This window comes from Diospyros lotus, chromosome 13, assembly GCF_014633365.1.
Source record: "Diospyros lotus cultivar Yz01 chromosome 13, ASM1463336v1, whole genome shotgun sequence".
Lineage (NCBI taxonomy): Eukaryota > Viridiplantae > Streptophyta > Magnoliopsida > Ericales > Ebenaceae > Diospyros > Diospyros lotus.
Window position 1 is genome coordinate 11865892 of NC_068350.1, and position 27684 is coordinate 11893575.

Genomic DNA, 27684 nt, shown 5'->3' on the forward strand with positions numbered 1-27684 from the left:
TATCGATAGATTGGAAGCAATCTGTTGACAAATTGCCACATAACTAGGCAATTTGTAGACATATTAAGGCAGTCTGTCAACAGATTGCCTTCTTAAAGGCAATCGATTGACTAACAGCCCTTGTTTTGGCTTAAAAGCCTTTTCCAAGCCTTGATTCCCTTTTTTTTTCCTAGTGACTCGGGTTCCTTTGTTCATAAATGCGTCCCACGCATATCATCCATGATTAAATGAGTGAGCTAGCCTTATACACCTAAAATAAAGAGACCCTATGCATGCATCATGGGAATGTTGTGTATCTTATTGAGCATGGTTATGAGCATTAAGCATGTTATGTGTGTGTTAATGTCCCCTACAGTGCAACACCATCAAGCTCGGGTGGCTTAAGAGCCGAACTTGTGTAAGCTCTAGTGGGCTTTAAGGCCAAACTCATGTGGGACCCAAATTTCCTTACTACATTTATTATGTGTAATATAACAATAATGTAGAAGCAAGCATTTTGTCTATGTATACATTATGATGGCTTGAAAGTTGCAATGTTCATGATTTCCCTCCTCATTTCGTGCATAGGTGGGGTATTTATGGTTCTCTATGAATGGTTATTTTCGCTCTTCTTCCCTTTTATTTTATGTTATTTGCTGGGCTTTGTAACTCATTTATTTTTGCAATATTCCAAGTAAGGGCAAGACTGTAGCTGACAAGGAGCCTAGCCAGTTGGGGTCCAGTGTCTAGGTGTGTATAGAGCCATCCATGATTGAAAGATCTTTGAGAGTTTTAGCATGTGCTTCGACTGTAGATATATAGTTTTGTGGGTCCTATTTTGTCTTTTGTTATGATTTTTCAAATGTATGACCCATTGTACATGGCAGCATGTTGCCTAGTTATTTATAAAGTCTTGTTACCTTTTCCAGTGATCTTGTGTGTGTGTATTCCTCCATAACCCCAGCAAGTACTATTTCTTTTTGACACCTTTCTCTTGGTGCCTCGGCCAGGGTGTCCAAGGGCGGGGTATTTATAATGCAATCCCAAATCTACATCTACTACTTTACCCCCACTAGAGATTCCTAAATTTACTAAAAATTGATTTGAATAAAATACAACTAATAGCAATCCACGCTAGCTAGTCTTCTGGCACACCAGCTAGGAAACTACAAGTTAAATATTAATGAAATGAGAGCACTAATAGAAATCTCTCCAATCTTTTTCTAGAACAAGGCTGAAATGAAATTTACAATAAATGATCAAGTCTTAACAAAATTTGAGAGATAAAATAATAAGTATCCAATGCAGCAGCAAAACCAGAAGCTTTATAAGCTCAATCTCTTTCTTCTCTCTTTTCTTAAATGCATTTGAACATCAGATTAGCTTGTATTTATAGCTTGGAATATCTCCTATAGATTTCTAGCCATTAATAAACAAGAATAGCAAAAAATTTAGTTTGTAGAAATATAGTTGTTATAATTTTTCAAACTGAAACTGTCAACAAATTCAATAGCTAGTCGACAATTTTTCCAAAATCAATTGATTGTTTAATCCTAAAACATTAATGTAAAAGGTATGCACTAAACCAGCCAACTTGTTTTAGGGAACAGTCAACAATTCTGAAGAACTAATCAATAGGCTTGAAGAAGAAGTTGATAATTATAAAAACCAGTCGACAAACACATAAAATAGGTCGACATTTTTTATTGGATTCAATATGTGCATGATTTTTCGAATATTTTGAAGTTATTTTCTTTGTCTTTTTAAAACTTTGATCATATTTTCAGATCCACAAGATTTAAAATACAAGTTTAAACCATTTTGAAGACCTATTTTTAAGAGGCATTCAAAATAGTTTGAGTTTAAAACCTTGAAGTCCAAAACCTTTTTGAGTTCATATACTAATAATCTTTTGATGATGACGCAAAACTTTAATTATATATCAAATATTCGAGTGAGTTTGTATACTAATAATGTTTTGATGATGATATATTGATAAAATATTAATTAAAAACTTTAATTATATTCAAATATTCGAGTGAGATCTTAATGAAAAATATTAATACATAACAACTCAAGTAAGAGATTACTAGGTATTCGAGTCAGTGACATGAGCAAGATAGTTTTATATCAAATAATTTAAACATATTTGGGCTTACCTTAATCAAGTAATTTAAACAAGCTTGATAAAGATTCAATTGAGTATCAACTTGTTAATCTCAAATAGCTTTGTAAGATATCCAATTGAGTGATCAAATAGCTTTCGAGTATTTGTGTGGGCAATTGAGTTAATCTCATCACCAACCGGGTGAAAAAAATATTTTAAAATATCAAATCTTAGTGTTTATATCTCAAATCAATTTAAAATTTTATACAATTAATTATTAGAATAGTTGTAGGATTTCAAGTCTCTAAATTTAGATAGCAATTGAGTAGGTTAAACGTCAGTCAAATACTTAGAACAAAATCGAAAACAAGGTTTGTATCTCATTATCAAATCGATTGCTAGGAATGATATACTTGAGTGATAACATAAAAAATTGAATATCAAAAATTAGTCAATCAAATATTCCTTTTATAACATATATACAAATTAATTGAAAGGTAACAGGTGCTTGAGTAGTGTTATTCAACCAATCAAGTATATAGTATATATCACCGAGTTAAATGATTTAGCATGAATAGACAATGGTTCTTTATAAATCAAAATTGGTAATATCAATTTTGATGGTATTACCATGTTTTAGAAAAACTGTGAAACTTGTCATTAGAGCACTTGTTAAGGAGATATAAATATACATTAATGAATGTGTATTTATCATACTATGTTTTCAACATTAAAACGTTCTTATTGATTGATGAAATTTTTTGAAACATAATAATATATTTATCACCAACCAATAAAAATATTTAGAAATTAGAAATAAGGTATAATAAATGTATCTTATATAAAAATAAGGCGCATTTATATCTCCTTAACCAGGACACTCGTTAACTATATTTATTTATTTTTTTTATAAAAGTGACCTTAATAATAAAATGATAACGTGTAACTGTGGTTATGATATATTAAAAATTAGAAAAAACTGCATGTTGTACCCATAAAGTTTAGGCTTATTGCAAAAACTATCTCTAACATTTGAGAAAATATGGAAAATACCTTTGACCTTTAGTAAGACATTGTGGTTACCCCCTAATGTTAAATAGCCATCCAAAAACCCTAATGATCTTCACTACTATCAATATAATTATGTATAAACTTTTTGAAATACCATTTGTGAGTTTGCAATGTCCATTTTATCTTTGTGTTGAATAATCAAAAAGAAGTGTCAATTGTTTTGAAAGTTTATAAACAAGGATCAAAGTTAAATCTCAACTGGCAAAAAATAAGGTTGTTTATTGATGAACTAAAACTATCGATGACTAGTGTTTGAATGTGTAACAAGTTTAATGTGTTTAAGGCTTTAAGTGGTGAAGGATTAAGTTGTTACATTAGTGAAAATTTAAACCATCATTTTCATCCTTAAATTAAGGACAAAAAGGTGAATGATCTAACACATTTGTGGTTTCCATTTGCTTATATAGACATTTATTAGTGAAAAATAGTATGAAAAATATGAAAAATAAACTTGTTTAGAAGAGATTCTTTTTTCTAGAAATACTAAGATTAGAAGAATAATTTATGCGCATCTCATAAAATTATAAGAGTATTCACTACAATATATAATATTATTTTAATTTTTTATTTTATTGATGCATGATTACCGTTCAAATTATCATAAATTTCTTTTTAAAATGTCAGAATAAATTTATCATTTCGTGCTCCAATATAACATTGATTAACAAATGGACATCTTTTTCTATTTTCAAAACATTATGGATATTTTTATAATTTTGCTAAATCTTGGGAGTATTTTTTGTCATTTACCTTAAACATTAGGGATATTTTTTTTTGTCATTTACCTTATATTGGTGAAAAGAAAATTCCATAAAATGGTTTAAAAATTAAAACATATTTCCACCGTGGCAAACTGGATTTGTACCGCCGAATTAGGTTCACAAAATTTTCTGCAGGGGGAACGAGCGATAAGACCGAGAAAGGAGGCGAATCGGGCATGGCGGAGGCAATTTTAATTTCTTCGTCTTCGTCTTCCCGTATTCTCTTCTCCAACACCACCGCTTCCTTCTCGCGCCTCCCCACTTTTCATTCCCACTCTCCCCGCCGCCTTCGGCCTCCGGCTCCGCTGCAACGCAGCGGGGCCTCCGTGGCAACGGGGCCGGCGGTTACGGAGGACAAAACCCAGCCAAAGAGCGCCTTCCAGATCCAAAACCTCACCACGTGGCTGCTGATGCAAGAACAGGCTGGCCACATCGACGCCGAGCTCGTCATTGTCCTCTCCAGCATCTCGCTCGCCTGCAAGCAGATCGCGTCCCTGCTCCGGACGTCCAGCATCGTCAAACTCACCGGAACTCAGGGCACCGTCAACGTCCAAGGCGAAGACCAAAAGAAGCTCGACGTCATCTCCAACGAGGTTAATTGGACACTTTCTCTGCAAATTTTATAATGCGAAGAGCTAGGGTTTGAAACGAAATGTGCAGGTTTTCTGCAATTGCCTGAGATCCAGCGGGCGAACGGGGATCATAGCGTCGGAGGAGGAAGATGAACCGGTTGCAGTTGAAGAGACCTACTCCGGCAACTACATTGTTGTATTTGACCCCATTGATGGATCCGCCAACATCGACCCTTCCTTGACCACTGGTTCAATTTTCGGCATATACGGCCCTGACAAGCAATGCCTCATCGACATTGAGGATGATTCCACTGTAACTGTTTCTTTCCCTCTTCTCTGTCTTTTACCATGTAATTAAGGTTTTGCTCCTTCCTCGTCCATGTTTGATCAAAGTTCTCATGAGATCTTACTAACTAGTGCCAATAAACTCGATAACTAAATCAAATTAAAGTGATTTAAGTCTACAAGCTTCGCGTTTTTAATCCAAACTTAGTTTAGCTTTGGTTTGGTTTTTTGAATTCAATTAATATCGGCTCATATCCAAATTAAATCATATGGTCCCAACTCCATTAATATAAAGCCTATTTTCTTAAAGTTGCTGTTCTTTCTTTGACTTGTTTTTGGTATAACTTATTGCTTTGTCAAGTATTTTGCTTGTTTCCCCTTTAGAGTTTATGTTAAAATAAGAATTACAAAACTTTTTTGGGTGTGCTATAAGTACTAAATTATAAAATTTTCTTATGATCTTTGTGACTTTTAAAATCTGAGACTCGATTCAATCTAATATGCATTTAACTAGGTCGAGTTGGTTTAGTTTTTCTTCATCATTCACTTGTTTCTGAACCCAAAATTCTAACCTCGATCAATGCAACTCCGAACTTATATAAAACACGAGCAACCCACCTCCACTTCCACCTCTAATTTTACTAATTCCTCAATGAATCCATCTTTATTTTGACACTGGAAACACTAGCTTGATCAAGATAAAGAGAAGTGCATCATCAGCGTGTGCCAACCGGGAACCAACTTGCTGGCGGCTGGGTACTGCCTCTACTCAAGCGCAACGGTCTTCTCTCTCTCAATAGGCAGAGGCGTCTTCGGCTTCACCCTGGACCCTGCCTATGGGGAATTCGTCCTAACCCACGACAACATACGGATCCCCAAATCAGGGAAAATCTACTCTTTCAACGAGGGCAACTACGATCTGTGGGACGACAAACTCAAGAGTTACCTCGACCACCTGCGGCAGCCGTCCGAGAACGGGAAGCCCTATTCCGGCCGGTACTTAGGATGTCTGGTCGGAGAAATCCACAGGATGCTGCTCTGCGGCGGCATCTACGGCAACCCCAAGAACAAGAAGAGCAAGAGCGGGAACTTGAGGCTGCTGTACGAGTGTGCGCCGATGAGCTATTTGGTCGAGCAAGCTGGTGGCAAAGCGACCGACGGCCATCGGAGGATACTGGAGATCAATCCAGAGCAGGTAGGTACACGCATTCCTTACATCTTAGTAGATTTCATATCTTCTTCCTATTATTTCTTTCCTTGTTAGTAAAAATATTTTTTTTTCACTTTTTTTTTTTTTGTATGAAGAACTTACAATTACGAACTAAATTTAAAATCAAACTAAAATTTACTCATTTAAATCAGCAAATACGGCTGAATAAATCCAAATGGATTATGGAGCTAAGTTTGATTCCGCTTGTGCTTGGGACGTTTGATGTTTCCCTTTCAGATTCACCAGCGGACGCCCATTTTCATAGGAAGCCCAGATGAAATGGACAAGCTAGAGACGTACTTGGCTTGAAAACATAAGCATCTCCTCCTCAGCCTAACTGTGTGCTGTCTCATGATTAGTATATTACCAAGTTTGAATTTGAAGCGCATATGTCTTTACAAATTCTGGGTAAACTATTCACTATTGTTCTTCTAATTGAATATCATTCCACAATCAACATTGAAGACAATACACCCGACTATGATCATGAATGAATGGTAAATAAATTTGTTTATTTTAGAATTAATACATTGACCAAAATTTGATTTTGTTTTTTGGGTAATTAATCCTGAAAAATGATTTGGTGTTGTAGTAGATATTAGCTAATTAATAATCCCTTCTAAATTGTATTTGGACCAAAATGGAAAAAATTACATGCAGTACTCTTTGAGGTTTAGAATAATTGCAAGAATTATCTCTAAGAGATGAGAAAATAATGCAATACTCCTATGTTGCAATATTCTCTTTATTGTTAATTAATGCAATTAAATATTAAAAAAAACTAAAATACTCTTTAAAAAACTAAAATTATTATTTTATCCCTTTATTTAACATTGAACGAGGCTATTTCTATTTTCGAAACATGAAAGATAGTTTTTATAATTATGTCAAACTTTATAAGTGATTACTACAATTTTTCCACCAAAATAAAACCTAAATGTCATCCTAACTACTAAGGTGACGTTTGTTAACTTAGATATAGACCAAAAAAAATAAAATATAAAAAGTATTCCACACAAAAATATTTTTTATTGTATTTATTAAATTTAAAAAAAAATTATATAGTTTCTTATCTTGAACTTTCAAAATAAATTTATTTCTTTCAAATACTTATAAACACTTAAAGAATTTAATTATATGGATAAACTTTTTCTATAGTTTCATGCTAATGGCACGTTGAAATACCACATTCTAAGTAAGTCTTAATTTTAATTGCTAATTTAATTGAAGTTTTTAGTACATTTTTATAAGCTCTAATCTTCCAAATCTTAATCCATCATTCTATTTGATCTTTATATATATATATTTCTATACAATGGTCACATTTTAGGTTTGAGACAGAATTTCACTAGAGTGTTATTTGTCTCACGTCTCTCTGTGTGTACCATTTGAGTTATTTGAGGTTGAGAAAAAGCTTCGAGTATTGATGCTTTTGGCGTCGCTGTCTGTTTTTATAACCAACCATGGGTCAAAAGGTTTTGTGAATATGTTGTGGTAATTCCCCCTCTCCCTCTATTTGATTGCTCCTCTTTGACCTTTTGAGTTGGATGGAGGTAGAGGGATCTTTCTTAGATCAGTTTCTGAAGCAGACCCTTAGATTGCCCATTTAGCCGTCACATAAATAGAGTTTTATAGAAATAAAATATTACTTGTACAAATAATTAAATTATTAAAAAAATGATCGAAAACATTAAAATTTAAAAATATCTTCGTCTAATTTGTCATTGTCGTCTCTAAATGAAGCCTTAGACTTCATCCTGAATGAAGTATGGTCAGACTTCATGATTGATAGATTTTGATGATTGATGATGAAATTCGATTTATAAAGTTTAATTTGATTATCAAACTTATACATCTCATCAATATAAGTAAAGCGATAGATAAAATATTAGTGTAAAGATAGAAGCTCCTTGTACTATGAATTATGTTAATCAATATCTCTTCGATCATCTATTTACACACCGTAACAGAAAGGCAAAGGCAAAGTTTCTTTTATCTTTCTCGAGAATCAAAATGAAACCAAGTTTTACACATAAGACTGCTACCAACGAAAAAGGTCCCTTGTTCCGTCCTAGGTAGCATGAAAACGAAAAACGATATGTTTTTGAAACGAAATGAAAATGTTGAAACGACATTTTTCAAAAAAAAGTAGAAAACAAAAACGCGGGGTAAATCGTAAATTTTAAAAATATAAGAGAAGTTTTGTAAATATAATTTTTAATATAGTAAATTATAAAAAATAATTTAAATATAAAAATTTATTTTCAATAATATGTAATTAATGTGCCATAAAATAAATTTAATTTTGATATAAATAAATTAAAAACAAAATACCAAACAAAAATTAAACAAAAACATAAAACACAAAAAAAAAAACGCATACAACTCCAGGCTCCAACCAAACACGCCCCAATTGGCTGTCTGCCATTCGCGTACTGCTCATGCTCGCAATCCAACGTGTACCTTCAGGCAAATTGAGAAGGGTTCGGCTGAAGAAAAAGAAGAAGAAGAGAGGAAAACTGAGGGGGTTTGGCTAACCTTGGGGATGCGTGGGGCGTGGCCGCTATTGCAGGAACCAGAAGAGAGAGGGAAACTGAGGGGGGTTCGGCCAAGGCGTGGCCACTGTTATAGGAACCAGAAACGCGTTTCTCCTTAAACGCATTTCCATTTAATTTGAGCAAATTGGGAAACGGCCCCTAAACGTTTCGCAATTTACAGAAATGGCACAAAAATCGTTTCGAGTTATCTTTGTTGTTTTTGAAACGGGAAATGATTCAAAAACACCGAAACGACATCCCAAACTCGTTCCTGTGCAACTTAGGTTCAGTCAACTTAGAGGGAGTATCTTCAACTCATCTCCTCTCATGTTTGGTCAGCTGAGGAGATTGAGGGCACAGCTACTGGACTTGTATTTGCTGCTCTTATTTTTAATTTCGTTTTTGTCTTTTTGGCTTTGTTTTGGTGTGGTTTAGTAATCAAATAGAATGAAAATGGGTAGAAAATAAAATAAAATAAAAGATATATTTTTCCAAGTTGAGGTGAATTGGAAATGAAAAAATAATAGAATTTTTTTTTTTGCTTTGCATGTGTCCAATTTTATATGTGCCTCTCAAAGGACCAAAAAACCCCTAGTAATCCACTTCTATTCCATCTACTTTCTCTGCATCCCACTCTTGACACACACGTTGATATTTAGATTAGATAATGATTTAACTAAATAATCCTATCTGTTATATTTCAAGAAGATATAAATTTAAATTAATCCACTTTTATATTTGGTATAGTAAATCTTAAATAAGGTATACTTTTGGGATCAAAAGGTGAAATCTCTCACCTCAAAAGCCCTCTTAACTCAACTCAACTCCAAAAATTTTGTAGGGAGATTAAATTACGAAACCCAACAGTGAGATTCGAACACGGGACCTGCACCGATTAAATTTAGGACTCTTAAACCAACGCATGTACGATCTCAACCGTTAAGTTATGCCCGACTAAGGTGTACTTTGACAAAGAGAGTGAGGGACTATAGACCTCCAAATGCTACAAAGATTTAATCACTTGGCGTACAATTATTTAATGGATAAAAAATACTATTTGGTTTTACTTCTTAGTCCAAATAATAATTAATCCTACCATATGAAAAGTCTAAAATGTCTTTTCATTCTTTTGATAATTACAATAATGGCTCAAACAGTGGAAGAGTACTTTAGACATTTTATTTATTAGAACAGGACTAGCATTTCCAACTAAATATCATTATTTTTATTTAATACTTTGAGGTAAATTTATACTTTGGCTTAACCTATCCTTCCTCTTTTTAGGTGTGAAATGTGTTATTATTCCTCTGTCAGGCACGCTTTTATCCGTGTGCCAAACGGCGGTATCGCCTTATTGGGCTGAAAATGGCCCAACGGTGGCCCAAAATATTGAGAGAGCCCACTACATAGAGGAGGCATTGCACTAACCGCTAACTAACGTCCACTACTCCCCCAAATCAAAATCAGTACACACCAGCCGGTGAGTAGCCGAAATAGATAATTCCCTCCTCCCACTGGTGAAGAAGGGGAAGAAGACAGCAGCAAAAAAGTAGAGAAGATGAAGCAAGGGCTTCTCTCGTGGAGTCCTTGCCGCCCGCTTCTCTCTCTACCCACCTCTCTCTCTCCCCGCTCCAGAACAACCCACTTCCCCAAAACCTCCAATTCCGTCTCTGCAACTCTGAATTCCACCGAAGAAAGCCCCCTCACGGCCAGGGAGAGGAGGCAGCTGAGGAACGAGAGGAGAGAGACGAAGCCCGCCTACAACTGGAAAGAAGAGGTCGAGGAAAGGCTCATCAAGAAGCCCAAGAAGAGGTACGCTTCTTGGACCGAAGAGCTCAACCTCGATAACCTCGCTCTACTCGGCCCTCAATGGTGGGTCGTTAGGGTTTCCAGAGTTTCCGGCCAGACCACCGCCGAACTGCTCGCACGATCGCTTGCCAGGAACTTTCCCGATATGGATTTCAAGGTAACTCGACGTATATGGTTTTGGTATGTGGGTTTAGACTCTGAAAGTTTCTTTGTTGTTTCATTGTGCTCGAAGAATTCTGGGTTTGTGATGGAATGAGTAGATTGGAATTGGTTTTTGTAGTTTGATTATGGATCCTGATTGATGAAAGAATTGAGAAGGGGGAGAATATATGGAGAGTGACCTATATACGTAAAGATATGGAGGCCACTGGCCAGTACTGAAAAATTAAGTAAATAATTTTGATGATTTAAAGAATAAGATCAAATAAATTAAAGATTACAAATCCATGAACTTATAGCTATACGTGAGATATTTATTTGCATCGTGTATTACTATATGTTTATTTTTAGCTCATTTTAACGTCCAGATAAACATGACTTCGAAACATTGCCTGCAAGTCAATTAGCTGAATTCGTATTTTGTAAATGAAGAATACCATCTTGTGCATGACGTCATTACGAGGAATTTGCTGAGCCCATATTTCTTAAATGAAGAATAGCATTTCACATATGATAGTGTTAAAGGAACATAAAAACTGAAAGAATAAAATATGGTACACAAGAAATAATTGAGTGAAAAATAGAGTGAGAATTATTATAGATAAAAGCTTAGTAGATGAGATAGCAGATGTAAAGAAAATAGGAGATAGGATTATTATGGTAAATGTTGGTCTAAAAAGAATGACTATGAATATCTTTAGTACATATGTACTCAGAACCGGCCCAACAGAGTTAGGGGCCTTAGGCGAAAAGATTTGTTGAGGCTTTTCAGTATTAATTTTTTTTATAAAAAAATAAATAATACATTTTTTTACATAAATATTTCTTCATTTTATTAAATAAAAAAAAGTTAAAATTCAATTAATTACAAAATATAATAATCTCTTAACCATAATAAATTTTCAACTAAAATATAATGTTTCAGAGATAAGAAAAAAAAGCCAAACAACTTACAACAATAAACAAAGAAAAACAAAACTAATTTTTCTTGAAAGTCTAATAAGATCAGTGCGAGCAAAAAATTATACATTCATGATTCTCTTGTAGAGAGAAACAAAACATAACATTAAACTAATAGTGTTAAAGGATAAAATTCACCAATAGCAACTTTTCATTCTACAAATATGTATTTGACTATATTCACCTTTATATAAAATCAATTTTTCTTACCTTTTGAGATACAAAATTGTTGATTAAATCTCCATAATCAAGTTTATCTAATAAATCATGGGTTTTATGGGAAACACCATAGCAACGGTTAAAAAATGGAAAATAGTGAAGGAAGTTAAAAAAATTTAAAATGTTTTATATTTAATTTTTAATAAAATATTACTTATTAAAAAAATAAAAATATATATATAAATATTACAAATTTCTAAAATCTGGGGCCTTCTAATTTGGGGGGCCTAATGCCATGGCATAAATGGGTTAAGGGTAGGGCCAACCTTGCATTATGCACCACAAGCTGGGTTAGGTGAGAAGATAAAAACAAAATTCTAAGAGGACCTAGAGGGACTCATACAAATGATACCAAGAGGGGAGAAAGTGATTATAGGAGGTGACTTAAATGGTCACATGGGTAGAGACGAAAACGGCTATAGAGAGGTACATGGAGGGTATGGATTCGAGAAAATTAATAATGAGCATAAGTCTATTCTAAATTTTGCTATAGCATATTGACTCATCATAACCAATACTAGGTTCAAAAAATGAGACGAACACTTAATCACATATAAAAATGTCACATCAAGCACCCAAATAGATTATTTCCTCATGAGACAAGAGCATCGGTTATGTTGTAGGGATTGTAAGGTGATACCAGGGGAGTGTTTGACTACTCAACATAGATTTTTGGTACTTGATGTCCAAGTAAGAAATTGGAAGAGAAAAAATCACATAAAACAAAATCCAAGAATTAGGTGGTGAGATTTAAAAGGGGAGAAACAACTAATCTTCAAAGAAAAATTAAGGGGTAGAAGGGAATGGAATGGAGAAGGACAGGTAAACCAAATGTGGAGGGAAATGGCTACTGCCCTGAAAAGCACAGCAAAGCTAGTCCTTGGAGAGACAAATAGTAGAGCTCCAAACCTTAAGAAGTCTTGGTAGTGGAATGAAGAGGTACAATTGAAAATTAAAAATAAGAAAACCTGCTATAAGGCTATATATCAGTGCAACAATGAAGAAAACCTAAAAAATTATAAAGAAGTAAAAAAGTCAGCATAAAGAGCTATTAGTGAAGCAAGGTCAAAAGCATATGAGAATCTATATAAATACTTGATACAAAAGATGGAGAAATGGATATATATAAATTAGCTAAAGCAAGAGAAAGAAAAATAAATTATCTAAATCAAGTGAAATGCATAAAAGATGAAAACCAAAATGTATTAGTGAATGAGGGAGCGATTAAGGAGAGATGGAAGGAGTATTTCACAAAATTATTCAATGATGGTGGGGACACAAGAGTTAGGTTGGGACATTTTAGTAACTCTGAAGAGAACGTGAGCTATACATTTTATCGACACATAAGTTCAAATGAAATAAGGCAAGCATTAAAAAACATGAAAAATTATAAGGCAATGAGACCAGATAATATGCCAATAGAAGCATAGAAATGCATGAGAGAAGAGGGCATCTCCTAGCTAACAAAATTATTTAACGCGATCCTTAAATAAAAAAATATGATAGATGAGTAGAGGAAGAGTACTTTGGTTCCTATATACAAGAACAAAGGAGATGTTCAAAACTGTGAAAATTATAGAGGAATTAAGTTAACGAGCCATACTATGAAACTCTAGGAGAGAGTAATAGAGCAAAGGCTCAGAAAATAAACCAATGTCTCGGAAAATCAATTTGGTTTCATGTCTGGTAAGTCAACAATGGAAGCTATATACCTACTGAGGCACCTAATGGAAATGTATTGAGATCAGTAGAAGGACTTGCATATGGTGTTTATAGATCTAGAAAAAACTTATGATAAGATCCCTAGAGAAGTACTATAGAGGGTTTTAGAGAAGAAAAGAGTCCGAATAACCTATATACAAGCCCTTAAGGACATGTATCACGGTGTAGAGACAAGAGTCAGAACATGTGGAGGGGATACTGAACCGTTTCAAATTACAATGGGATTGTATCAAGGTTCTGCACTAAGTCCATACTTATTTGCTTTAGTAATGGATGAACTCATTAAACACATTTAGACAGAGGTGCCATGGTTTATGTTATTTGCAGATGATATAGTGTTGGTGGATAAAACAAAAGAGGGAGTGAACACTAAGCTTGAGTTGTGGAGAAACAATTTAAAATCTAAGGGATTTAAATTAAGTAGAAGGAAAACATAATATATGAAATATAAATTTAGTAAGAATGTAAGAGTGGAGGATGTTATAATAAAATTGGAAGACCACCAAATCTTATAAAGAAAAGACCATTTTTGATATTTGGGATAAGTGATTCTAAAAGATGGAGAAATTCACGAGGATGCCACGCATAGAATTAAGCTAGGTTGGCTAAAATGGAGAAATGCATCGGGGGTGTTATGTGATGGTAAAATCCCATTAAAACTGAAAGGAAAATTCTATAGAACAGCTATAAGATCAGTTTTGTTGTGTGGCTCAGAATGTTGGGCAATCAAATACCAGCATGAGCAAAAGACAAGCCTAGCGGAGATAAGGATGCTAAGATGGATGCGCGACCATACAAGAAAATATAAAATTAAAAATGAGGTTATTTGTAATAAGGTAGAAGTAGTGCTAATCGAAGAAAAGATGAGAGAGACTAGACTAAGATGGTTTGGTCATATGAGAAGGAGACCAAGAGACGCTCATGCGAAGAGAGTTGATGAAATGGAACAATTAGTTAAAAGAAGAGGTAGAGGCAGATCCAAGAAGACTTTGGCAGAGACATTAACGTTTGATATGAAATGTATGGGCCTAAATGAAGATATGACAAAAGATAGAAATACATGGAAGTCTAGAATTCATGTAGTCGACCCCACATAGTAGAATAAAGGCTGGATATGTTGTTGTTGTTTTATAATTTCACTACACACAAATACGGCCCTCTCCCAATCCTTGCAAAACAGGGAAGCTTGTGCGCTTAGGATGTCCTTTCTTCTCACTCTAAAAATTGAAGCATATGAGTATTTCATATCACTCCAACCCTCTCCCAATTCTTGCAAAACAGGGAACCTTGTGCACTTAGGATGCCCTTTCTTCTTACTGTAAAAATTGAGGCATATGAGTATTTCATCACTCCAATTTGTCAATTTCCTCTTGTGTTGTGTATCTCTGTTTTTTCTCCCTTAGAAGATCCAGCCTATCTCTAGAGCCTCTGCTCGAGTATCAACATAGCACCATGAGTCTTTTCAATTATGGGATCATCTCCCTGAATTTGTTAATGGTAATATTATGCCGTTCCTTACGTGGATGGAGTTTGGACACTTATAGCATCCCTCAGCTCCATTGCAAGGCTAATCTGATCAGGTATTGCCCACATCTCATAAGATGCTTGCAGCACTTTTCGGCTCAACTGCATGAATTTCGTTTGATCACCTTACAAATTGCCATATTTGAATATGATCTCCATGTACAGTACCATATGTTGTTCCACATGGTCACTGCATGTAGCTGCACTAGAAGCTGCTTCATGCTCTATGGGTTGTTCCATAAGCTGGAGTCATATGCTCTACTCTGCAGGCCATTCTGCTTGTCACTCCTATTTACTAGTACTATATGCACGCTACATGTGCCCCCTATTAGCTCCTATTCTACATTAATAACAATGTCAATAGCTATAGCAATTAGGCAGAGGCAGACCTAGAATCTGCTTTCCATGAGACATTTAAGGCTTTGCTTATGGAGTTTGGAGTTTTGAGGGTTTATCAAGAACAGATCTCCATTGCAAGATCCTCATCTTTAGTAGTTCGTAGATACAGAGAATTTGACATGCACAACAAAAAACCATGCATATGCTTAGGGTCACAGCTCCACATTTGCCATCATCTACAGGCTAGCTTCTCTGTAACAAACATTACTTCACTGCCGGCATGGGGTCACACCAGTAATGGGATTTCAGGCCACAACTTACAACCACATCCTTTGGACGTCAAGCCTCCCTTCAATAAATGTGTAGTTCAATTGTTCAAGCTTCCATTAACACTGTTGCTCCATGTCATGTACCAAGATGTTGGGGGTAGTAACTAGCGGTGTGAATAATATGTAATTAGGCTAATAGAAGCTGAGTTTCTGTATTTCGCATAGCTGGAAGAATGTTCCAGCATGCTATAGCCTAGTTGTAAGCGTACATGGCTCGGGCCAACCATTTTTGGCACCCAAGTTGCTGGATCAGTATAAATAGTTGATCTAGGCGCTTAAATGATATGTTGAATGAAAATTGGAAATAAATTTCCCTCCCATTCTCTCTAAACTCTCTCTCTAAATTCCCTCTCTGATCTAATCTCTCCTTCTCTCCCTAAAATTCCCCTATTCTCTCTCGGTTTTCCATTTTCGATTCCTTAAGAATTCCATTGTTAGATTCGTGATTTGACAAATTGGTATCAGAGCAGTTTCCAGTGGACATCATTTAGTGTAGAGATGATGGCCGACAGCACGAGGATGAGCCAAATGGAGCTACAGATTCAGTAGGTTACCTCTTTGATGGCGGAAGTCCAAGTTTGGGTGGAGACTATGGAGGATAAGATTGGTGCGGTGGTGGATCGTAAGTTAGAAGGGATCGTGAATAAGATCAAGGAGGAGATGCAAGGGATGCACGAGCAAAGTAATGTGCTACGCGATCAACTGCAACAGTTTATGATCATGTTCTCCGATCAACATCAGGTGAGGATTTCGCCAAACTTTCCTCCTAAGGTGCATACTAAACCAATCCTTCTAGGCATTGGTACTAGTCGGCAAAATGTAGCACCATCAGAAGAGGAGATAGACCTATCTTTGGAGGAAGAAAATGCATGGAAGAGCAGGCCAGGAGGCAATGCTCACTCAAGCCATATCGAATTTCCAGTACCGCGATTGGAACTGCCGGTGTTTGAAGGACGGAAGCCTTGATGGTGGATCAGGCTGTGTGAGAAGATGTTCGTGATCCATCAAGTAGTTGAAAATTAGAAGGTAGCCTTAGCCTTTGCGGCTCTGCCTACCTCAATGACTCCGGGAACATCTGGTTCCAGGGGTGGTCTAAAGTAAATGAGTCTTATAGTTGGGAAGAATTCGCTCAGAGCCTTTGTGAGAGGTTCGGAGAATGAGGTATGATGAATGTAGTAGAAGAGTTTAATCACCTATGGCAGGAAGGCTCAGTGATGGAATACCAAATGAAGTTTGAAGAACTTAAATCCTTAATGCTAATCAAGATTCCATACCTTACTGAGGAGTACTTTGTGTCCAGCTTCGTGGGGGGATTGACTGATGAATTAAGATCAGCGGTGAAGGTACTACGGCCACAGACGGTACAAGAGGCTGTTGAGGGAGCCTCTTTGCAGGAGTTAACGTTTGAGGCACTGATGAAGAGACAGAGAGTCCAAAACAGGGGAGGGTTGCCAAGTGTTATGCAATATGGGGATAAATTTGCAGGATAGGGACCCCCGAAGGGAGGAATAGGGGACCGATTTCAGGCATTACCACCCCCTAACTTGCAGTCTAGGGACAAAATTATTAAACAACGGAGACAAGCGGGGTTGTGTTTCAAGTGTGGAGATAAATACTACATGGGGCACCAATGTAAGAAGCAGTTGTTGTTGCTAGAAGGAGAAGAGGAAGGGGATGAGGAGGGCCTCACATTGATAGAAGAAACAGACGAAGAAGATAACGGAGCAATTTCGCTACATGCCATCAAGGGAACCACCAGTAGCAAAATAATCAAGGTGGAAGGCAGGGTACTAGAAGGTACTCTTATGGTATTGATTGACAGTGGGAGTACCCACAGTTTTATTGATGAGGGAATTGCAAGAAAGATGAAGTGTAAGGTGGCTAGTACCCAACCACTCTCAATTATAGTGGCCAATGGGAACAAAGCACTGAGCACATCAGTTTGTTTGGGATTCTGTTAGAAGATATAGGGAGAAACATTCATAATTGACTTGAGGTTGTTGAAGTTAGGGGGTTGTCAAATAGTGTTGGGGGTAGATTGGATGAAAGGAGTGAGTCCAATTAGCTTCGATTTTAATAAAATGGAGATATCAATAAACAAGAAGGGCTGGAGGGTGGTCCTCTAAGGTAATATGGAGGTGGGATCCTGTAAGATGATAAAAGGAAAGAAACTGCATCAGCTTCTGAGGAGAAAAATATCCCAGGTAGCTCACTTGTTTTCAATTGAGGCCAGAGAAGAAGGGACAGAAAGAGAGGAGGTAGGGATGGATCACCTCGGAATTGACCAAATACGACCACAAGAGGCATAGCAGGTATCTAATCTGACCTTACTTGAGATATTACTAGTTGAATATTAGGACCTGTTTGTAGAACCTAAGTCTCTTCCCTCTGAGCGACCTCTAGACCACTCCATTCCCCTAAAACCAAATGTTGAGCCTATCAACATAAGATCTTATCGATACCCACCCAAACTAAAAACAGAAATCGAGAATTTGGTGAGAGAAATGCTCTCCCAATCAATTATCAAACCCAACCGAAGCCCTTTTGCTTCCCCTGTTCTTTTGGTTCCAAAGAAAGATCGGACATGGCGTTTTTGTGTCGATTACCGACAACTCAACGCCATTACCGTTAAAGACAAATTTCCAATACCCATTATTGAAGATCTTCTTGATGAACTCAAACATGCCACCATTTTTTCTAAGCTAGACCTACGCTCAGGTTACCACCAAATAAGAATGAACCCTCTTGACATACCAAAAACTTATTCCGAACTCATCATGGGCACTATGAATTCATGGTAATGCCATTTGGCCTTACTAATGCCCCTGCTACATTTCAAGCACTAATGAACTGAGTATTCGAACCATTTCTCAGAAAATTTATCCTAGTATTTTTTGATGACATATTGATATATAGCTCCTCTTTTGACCAACACCTAGAGCACCTTAAGACTAATTTTCAGATCTTGCGATTCAACATGTTGTATCTCAAAAGGTCTAAGTGTGCTTTTGCACTAGCACAAGTTGAATATCTGGGGCATGTTATTTCGGCAGTAGGGGTGGGAACGGATCCTAAGAAAATTGAGGCTATCACTAATTGGCTTAAGCCCACCAACATCCAAGCTCTAAGGGGTTTTTTAGGACTGACTGAATATTACCGCAAATTTATAAAAGACTATGGAACGATCAGTAAACCCCTCACTGATCAGCTGCGCAAGGAGGGATTCAAATGGGACTGGAGAACAGATGAGGCATTTGAACAGTTCAAGGAAGCTATGAGTAAAGTTCTAATACTCGGGCTACCGGACTTTGGCAAGCCTTTCACTTTGGAGATGGATGCCAGCAAAGTGGGCATAGGGGCAGTATTATCTTAGGAGGGTAGACCCTTGGCTTTTCTCAGTCAAGCTCTGGGCCCCAGACACCAAGGGCTCAGCATCTATGATAAGGAACTTCTAGTGGTTTTAATGGCAGTAGAAAAGTTGAGGTATTATCTAGAGGGAGAACAGTTTGTCATTAGGACTAACCATGAGAGTCTCAAGTTCCTCTCACAATAGAAACTTCACTCTCACCTTCAAAAGAAGGGAATGGCAAGATTGATGGGGCTGGATTATAGTATTCATTATAGAAAGGGCAAGGAAAATGTGACTGATATGCGTTATCTCGCTGCCATGAAGGGGGGGCAATAGCAGCCATCACTGTAGTAGTGCCAGATTGGGTCTAGGAGGTCGCAGAGAGTTACTAGCTCCGGTCATGGGCCAAGGAGCTATTAGAGCAATTGAGTGTGGATGGGAACTGCAAACCCGATTACATGTTTTCCATTGGACTGATCAGGTACAAAGGAAGATTGGTATTAGGGGAGGATATGACTTTAAGGCATCGAATACTACAATCACTACACAGCTCCACATTGAGGGGACATTCTAGGATACAGAACACCTACCGGAAAGTACACCAGACATTTTACTAGCCACAACTCAAGAAGTTTGTGATTGATTTTGTGATGTGTGCAAGAGGTGCAAACACGAGACCATAGCTCAACCAGGTCTACTACAACCACTACCAGTTTCAAAAGGGGCTTGGACTAATATAACTATGGATTTTGTTGAAGGGCTACCCAAATCGGAAGGAAAGGACTGCATCATTTTAATCGTGGACCGGTTTACTAAATTCATCCATTTCATAGGCTTATCCCACCCCTTCACCGCTCAAGAGATGGCAAGAGTCTTCTTGGACAACATAGGAAAGCTGCATGGAGTACCTCAATCTATAGTATTTGACAGGGACAAGGTCTTTACTAGTGCTTTCTAGTAGGAACTACTTAAATCTCTAGGCACCAAGCTACATATGTCTACTGCCTATCACCCCCAGTCGGATGGGCAATCAGAGAGGGTGAATCAATGTCTAGAATCCTGCCTGAGGTGCTTATGTTTCATGCAGCCAAAAGGATGGCACAAGTGGTTATCGATAGCCTAATGGTGGTACAACTCATGCCACCATAGCTCTATAAATATGAGTCCATTCAAGGCTTTGTATGGGTATAAACCAGTACTATTACCGGCATTGAGGGATCCATCGACAGTGACGGAAGTTGGGGCATACATGCAACAGAGGCAAGAGGTCGTGAGGATCTTGAAGGCTGAATTAACAAAGGCTAGGAACCGAATGAAACAAATGGCTGATCGCTGAAAGAGTGAGAGAACCTTTATAGAGGGTGAGAGAGTCTATCTCAAATAATCCCCTAATAGCTCAAAAATATCACCAAGCAGTCGGTGTCTAAACTGAGTCCTAAATTCTTTGGCCCCTACCTAGTGCTGGCAAAAGTGGGACCGGTAGCCTACAGATTGCAACTGCCTGAAGGGTACCAGTTGCACCCAATCTTCCACTTATCCTTACTCAAGAAAGGAGTGGCCTCGTTGCCAGTCAATCCCATACTTCCCGGCAATACCAACGAAGAAGAAGGACCCAACATCCCTACTACCATCCTAGATAGGAGAGTAATTTACAGACATGGGGCGCCAATTATTCAAGTACTGGTCAAGTAGTCTTCACATCAATCAGAGACTTGGGAGTACCTGCTTGATCTCCTGAAGCAGTTTCCAAATTCGGCCATTCTACTACACATTTCTTAAGGACAAGAAATGATTGACAGAGAGGGTAGTTGTCATGTACCGAAATGTTGGGGGTAGTAACTAGCGGTATGAATAATATGTAATTAGGCTAATAGAAGCTGAGTTTCTGTATTTCACATAGCTGGAAGAATGTTCCAGCATGCTATAGCCTAGTTGTAAGTGCACATGCCTCGGGCCAACCGTTTTTGGCGCCCAAGTTGTTGGATCAGTATAAATAGCTAATCCAGGCGCTTAAATGATATGTTGAATGAAAATTGGAAATAAATTTCCCTCCCATTCCCTCTAAATTCCCTCTTTGATCTAATCTCTCCTTCTCTCCCTAAAATTCCCCTATTCTCTCTCGGTTTTCCATTCTCGATTCCTCAAGAATTCCATTGTCAGATTTGTGATCTGACACTTCAATTTTAATCCCCCCCCCCCCCCCCTCCCCCCCTCCTTTCTCTATCTCGAATACTCTGTCCTGTCTGAATTTTGATTGCCAGCTCTAGCTCATGGCCCATTGTAATTCCCAAAAAGCTATAGACAAACTTCAAGCTTCCCAACAACATGATTCACAGTGTGCAAAGGTAAAAATAGAATACACATTTATATATTGTTGTACTTTTAATAAGCCTTAGCCTGATATACAACGACATCACAAGCCATATTCTTGCTATGGCGATTCAGCTCTATGCTTAAGCAACTTTATTGGCCTTAAAAGGTACAAATAAAATTAAGAAGAGCTATAATGAGGAAGATTTGAAGAGTGAAAAACTAATTCCAAGTACAAATTAGTAATAGCTGTAGAAGCTGAGCTTGCAAGGGAGAAGAAAAGGAGAAAAAAAAAATTAGTGCTCCGCATAGAGAGCAAAGTTTTATCACTTCTAATCACATAGAAGTGTTACATAGTTTCCTTTTCTATTTGTGATTAACTGTCATGTGGGTAGTTGTGATTTTTATTATTATTGTTTTTCTAGATTAGAATGTTTGCTTATCCATGTTGCAAAACATCTCTGTCACATGTTCATAAATTTACTTATTTGGAAATCAATGGAAGTTGTGTAATAAGAGAAATAAATGGTAAATCTTCAACTTTATGTGGTTGGATGCTTATCTAACTATTGTAATCCTTTCCTTGACAAGTTCCTTGCAATTTCTAGGCTTCATCTTCTTTCCCTATCATTCTCAACTCTTCTTGGTATCCTATCATCAGTCATCCTTTTAGTTGTCTTCTTGTTGCTCCACCAGAAACTTCTGAACAATTTGAATAAGAAACTATTTACAAGTTTCAGAGAAGTTTTTGGTTGAGTTCGCTGTTAAATGAAGTTTCTCTTACCAGCACCAAGAGGAAGGAGACAAGTCTTTATTAGGTTGAGAAAACTGGATAAAAGGGGAACATATGTGGTGTTACAGGCTAATAACAACTCGATGAAACTGGTCATGAAGTTTGTGGGCACATCATGCCCCCTATTAGTTTTTGTCTTTAACCTTTGAATCTCCATTAGCCAAAATCTGTCCATGTGTGAAAATGGGACAAAGTTCAGCTTGCAGTTTTTAAGTTATAGATCTCCAGGGGCCAGAAGAATGGCCAACACGAATAGAATATACAACAAAACTTATTTGAGTTCACACAGTCAATCAATTCAATTGTGTGGAAAATTCCCGGATGTGAAAGCAGAGCAGGTATCGCAAATTAAGAAGAGGAGTTGAATATTGAATAGAACAACAATCACAAGCCTTTATCTCACTAGGTATGGTTGAACACCAAAGAGAGACAAGAGAAAACACAAACATTTATAAACAACAACAACAACATATCCAGCCGTTATCCCACTATGTGGGGTTGGCTACATGAACTCTAGACTTCTATGTGGGTTACATCCCAACAGATAGTTTGTCTAGAATTCATATTTGAATCCGACTAGGTTTTACGCTGGCTGTCGGCTACCTAACGCAACCCTCCTCCTTTATCCGGGCTTGGGACCGACAGTGGATAATATCCCCTGGCGGAGTAATGATGAAATGAAGTTTGAACACCATCTTCACATGGAGAAGTTTCATGAGATGGTGGTGAATGAAGATAATTGATATAGTTGTGTTCCATCACTTAGTTGATATAGTGAAACCAACAAGTATAATATGGAAACACAACATAAAACACAAACATTTATATGAAAGATAAATACTTTAGGATGAGAGCCCAAAGCCATATGCCCACCAAAAAAGGGGGAATACATGGAGGGGCAAACCCTATTAGTGGGTCTGGAGAAAAACTAAATTATAGCAATATTTACTCTGCGCAGGCTATCATTGTTGAACTTGAAGGCTAGATGGGAAATTAGAATCAAAGATGAATTCACCAGTGTAAGTAGCACTTTTAAGAGAGTGTGGCATTCAGGAGCTATTATTTCAGAAACTAATGTATGATCCAGGTAGAACTATATGTTAACAACTTAACATCACTTCTCTATCTTGTTCAGGACTTGGGAAATTGTTTGATATTGATAAAGTCGTTAGTTTGGGAGATGCAGGGGATACTCAGATGAAAGCCTGAGCTGTATTTCAAATATCAGAATTCAGAACTTATCTTGCTGAGAGTTAACCGCAATTTATGGAGGTCCTATTTAATTATGTTGTGATGAGAATGATGTTCATCCTGTTCCTTATCATTTTTGGATTTTACTAGCACTGCAGTGGTCTGATTTATATATATATATATATATATTCGCACACATATGTGCATTCAACTGAGTTTGTTGTTATTTGTTTTTCTTTAAGAAGTGTTGAGCTTACTTTATCTATATATATGTGGCTTCACTATGGTGTTGTTGCAAATTTTAGAAGTAACACATGCCAAGCATTGGATAATAGAGTTATAGCATTTTTGTACTTCTCATCATTGCCTTAATGTGTAACCCCAGGTATATGTTCCAGCTGTCCAGGTGAAAAGGAAATTGAAAAATGGATCCCTCTCAGTTAAACCAAAATCTCTGTTTCCTGGGTGTGTGTTTTTGAGATGTATACTGAACAAGGAAATACATGACTTTATACGTGAATATGATGGGGTTGGAGGCTTTGTTGGTTCCAAGGTTGGGAATAAGTAAGAATTATTCCCTTTTAGACACAGTCTTTGATTTTGTGGACTAAGTTTGTAATATCTTTTAGTTTTGCTAATTTCTCTAATCTCTTGGCAGGTGTTAAAACTTTCTTATATTTACATGTAGGAAAGGATTAAACAATAACGTAATGATATAATGTAATATAGCGCAGATGTCAGTTTAAAAAACTATTTACCTCTCTTCTGGCTCACAAATTCTTCTCCAGGGATGATTTGGCCATGACATTTATGGCTTCTACTCCATTATATTCAATTCTTTTTTGAGATCATTGTAACTTATAAGGGGACGTATACTTTGAATTTGAAGTGTTTCCATGATAGAACTGCGTTAACTTTCATAGAAGAATTTCTCTATCAACTAAGAAAAGGGCTCATTTTACAATCCAAAGCAGAAATAGCATATTGCTAAAGTTATTTTTCTTTTTTTGGTAGTTTCTCTCCACGTTTGTTTTACTTCTACCCTGATCTCCAGACAGCTCATTGACTAGTCTGTTTTTTGCAGCCATATCATATTGCAATTAATGTTTTACTTTAATTAGAATCTGTTTCTCAAACACATGCAGGAAAAGACAAATTAACAAACCCAGGCCAGTCTCCACGGATGATATGGAAGCAATCTTCCAACAAGCAAAGGAAGAACAAGCCAAAACTGACCAAGCTTTCAAAGAAGAGCAGCAAGCTGAAGGAGCCGTCAACATTGAGGACCTGAATGTAGTATACACAGACTCTCAATTATCCTCCAAATATTCTACAGAATCAGTCGTAGTTTCCAAGCCAAGAAGGCAATCCAGAAAAACTTCATCGTCACCTACTGGTGATAAGCTCCTCAGACAGGGTTCCAGTGTTCGCATTCTGTCTGGTACATTTGCAGAGTTCACAGGTGTTCTCAAGAAACTGGAAAGAAAAACCGGAAGGGTATGTTTTTCACATGTTAAATATTTTGTATCAAATAATGCAATTGTGTGGAGCCTGCATATATATTTAAATGAATCCTAAGTGTCCAAATATGATGCTAAAACATGAGACCAACATATTTTAACCATGGTACAGTTTTTCTTTATTATTTGTTACGTGCTTTTGTAATGTACGTATATTTTTGCATTCTTGGCAATAAATTGACAAATAGCTGATTCAATCTTGAAAATTGTCTTCTTTGCAGGCAACTGTTGGATTTACTCTCTTCGGAAAAGAGACCTTAGTAGACCTAGATGTCAATGAAATTGTTGTGGAGACAAAATAAGTATGTCTGTTCTTTCTTGATGATATTTCAAAAGCTTAATTATCATTGCCAGGAAATACTTTTTCTTTTTTTTCCCTCATAGGTCAATTTAGATCTTTAACATACTGCCTAGAAAGTGGAATTCGCACAGATTCTTTTTCTTTTTTTGCTTGAGAAATTCACACAAAGGTTGATTGATCTTTTCATTTTTTTCCTTCCCCGGACTGCATTTTGAATATGACTGAAAATCAACCTTGTTAAGAATGTTTGTGTGTGTGTGTGTGTGTACACGCACTCATATAATTACTCCTGAAGTGGCATAATTCCCTGTGTGTGTGTGCGTACACGCACTCATATAATTACTCCTGAAGTGGCATAATTCCCTGCATCTTCAAACACGTAGGGTAGCTGTTAAATTAGGCACTTGTTGAGAAAAGACATCACGCGGAATAAGGTGCTAATAGTTTCGAGCTTTATGCCTAGTAATTTGATCTGAAATTTGTTTCCAAACTTTACTTTGCATCTGGCTGTAAACCATGTGACAAGTTTTGATCACAGGGCGGGGCTTCATCCGGCGGACCACCAGAGCAACCCATGCTTGAGACTTCCAATTCTGAATCCTAGTTAAGTTGCAATCAGAACAATGTGAAGTGCATCTTCTCATACTGCATGCTTCTGCCACTACTAATCTGTTATTAGTTAGAACATTGAACTCACCAAAGGTGAAAATTCGGGTTGCTATATGTGTGTGGGGTTCACCTGTGAGATGAGGATGGGACTGCCAGTTGTCTGTTTGGTTGAAAGCCTCTGAATAAATCTGTGATTCACAATGTCATCAAATGGCCATTAAGATAGGCTTTTGGTTTTGTTTCAAATTTCAGACAAGCGGGGCTGTGCAACTTTGAATGCTGCAAGTCATGTGGTTTGCTCTTGTGATTTCTCTGGACTGTTTTCCCTGAAAGGGACTTGACTACTTGAGTACTATTAAGTCCTTTTCTATATTATATAAAAACATAATGACGGTAGTAGCAAAAATAACTCTCTAAAAGAATTGCTTCTAATTAATTATGTATAAAACACTAAACGACATAGTGGAGAAGGTGATGATATATAGGACCAATTTTTTTTTTAAATTTATTTGAATCTTACATAATAATGAGATTAAAACTAGATATCATATTTTCTATTAGGGGAAGATTGTCATCTCCATAGTAGAAAAAGGTTCGTTTGCACCACCATGGATGCTCCATTAGTAGAAACAAGGTGGGGGTTAACAAATCTAACTCCAAGGGCGGATCCGAAAATGGGGGAGTCTCACCTCCATTTCCATGGAGTCCACGCTCACCCCTCACGAATTGCTGCAACAAGTGATGGAGTGAAGGGCAAACAAATTAAGCATAAACAAATAAAAAAAATATGGCTAAAAAACATAAAAATTGCAAGCATAACCAATAATACTTAGATTTAGTTGTCAATCGAGATAATCACAAGAGGGAGAACATACCAGTTGTACAGATATGGACTTGGATGACACAGATCTAGGTGTTAGTCGCATCGCCGTAGCGAGCAAGAGCAAAAGAGTTAGCGAGCAACAACGAGAGCGAAAGAGGCAGCAAACAAGAGCAAGAGAAAGTGCGAGCGACAAACGACGAACAAAGTGAGCGAGAATGAAAAAGGGAGAAGGGTTTCCAGAAAGGCAAGGGGATAAGGGTTTGACGATTTGAAAAGGCCAAAGGGGTTGGGTTGTGCATGATTGGGGTGGGTTGCAAAAATATTGGGTCGGCTAAATCATAGGCTAGATCTAGTTAGGTTGGACTATTATTAAAAACTTTTTTTTTATCTTATAAATTCAAATTTAATTGTGGGTTGTAAATCTCTCCCGGTTTAAATCATGAGTTTGCTCACCCTCTCCACATGGTTGTAGAGTCAAATTGTCTTCAATAATAATGCCATGTCAACAATGTGTGATAGATATCTTAATTCATTTGCATATTTAGTTGGAGTTACGTGTATAGTTATGATTGGTTTACAAGTATTCTTTTTTTGGACAAATATTACAAGTATTCTTTTTTGGATGAATAGTAGTCTAATTATCTATTTGTTAGGTAAATTTCCCTCAATTTTGGTCATTAGGTTCAAACTCTTAAAACTTAAAAATTCGCCTAATTAGTCTTTAATTTTTTCAAAATTAGCCACTCATGTAAAAAGTCAAATCAAATAAACAAGAATAACCTAATTGCTTGAAAATAATATAATATTCAATATTGTTTATCAAAGTTTGTCTTTCAATATTTTACTAAAAGATTAAAAGATTATTTGTAGACAATTAATAGATAAAAATTTATTTTAATTCAAATTTCTTGGTATAATCTAATTACCCAAGAAGACCAACGGCTGCTATTAATTTCGAACTTTACACTTATATGCCGAATTAAGAACATTTTGGGAAAGAATACCCCACAGATTATAAAAGTAATCCTTATTTAATTAGAATTCTAAGAAATAAAAAAAATTAAGAAATTAAAAAAAAACTTAGAAAACAAATTACAATAGAGAAATTAATAAAACAATAGATAATATAATTTTACTTTTACTTATAAAATATTACTTTTCAAAATATTTGTCTTTATAATTTTCATCATTATCCCTAGTTAAAA

General features: G+C 36.6%; 2 protein-coding genes across 3 annotated transcripts; both read left to right on the forward strand.

The window, feature by feature from the left end:
- Positions 1 to 4023: 4023 nt before the first annotated feature.
- LOC127789342 (fructose-1,6-bisphosphatase, chloroplastic-like) lies at positions 4024 to 6499 on the forward strand. 2 transcript variants are annotated; one of them, XM_052318304.1, is made up of 4 exons: positions 4024 to 4511; positions 4579 to 4803; positions 5464 to 5974; positions 6223 to 6499. In XM_052318304.1, the coding sequence occupies exons 1-4, from the start codon at positions 4095 to 4097 to the stop codon at positions 6261 to 6263; spliced, it is 1194 nt and encodes a 397-aa protein (XP_052174264.1). In that variant the 5' UTR covers positions 4024 to 4094; the 3' UTR covers positions 6264 to 6499. The 2 variants fall into 2 exon arrangements, with proteins under 2 accessions (XP_052174264.1, XP_052174263.1); XM_052318303.1 differs by having other exon boundaries at positions 4027 to 4511; positions 5464 to 5970.
- Positions 6500 to 9961: 3462 nt separating this feature from the next.
- Positions 9962 to 26065, forward strand: LOC127788968 (uncharacterized). Its single transcript, XM_052317689.1, has 5 exons — positions 9962 to 10488; positions 23612 to 23790; positions 24372 to 24723; positions 24968 to 25048; positions 25586 to 26065. The coding sequence occupies exons 1-4, from the start codon at positions 10081 to 10083 to the stop codon at positions 25046 to 25048; spliced, it is 1020 nt and encodes a 339-aa protein (XP_052173649.1). The 5' UTR covers positions 9962 to 10080; the 3' UTR covers positions 25586 to 26065.
- The last annotated feature ends 1619 nt before the right edge of the window (positions 26066 to 27684 follow it).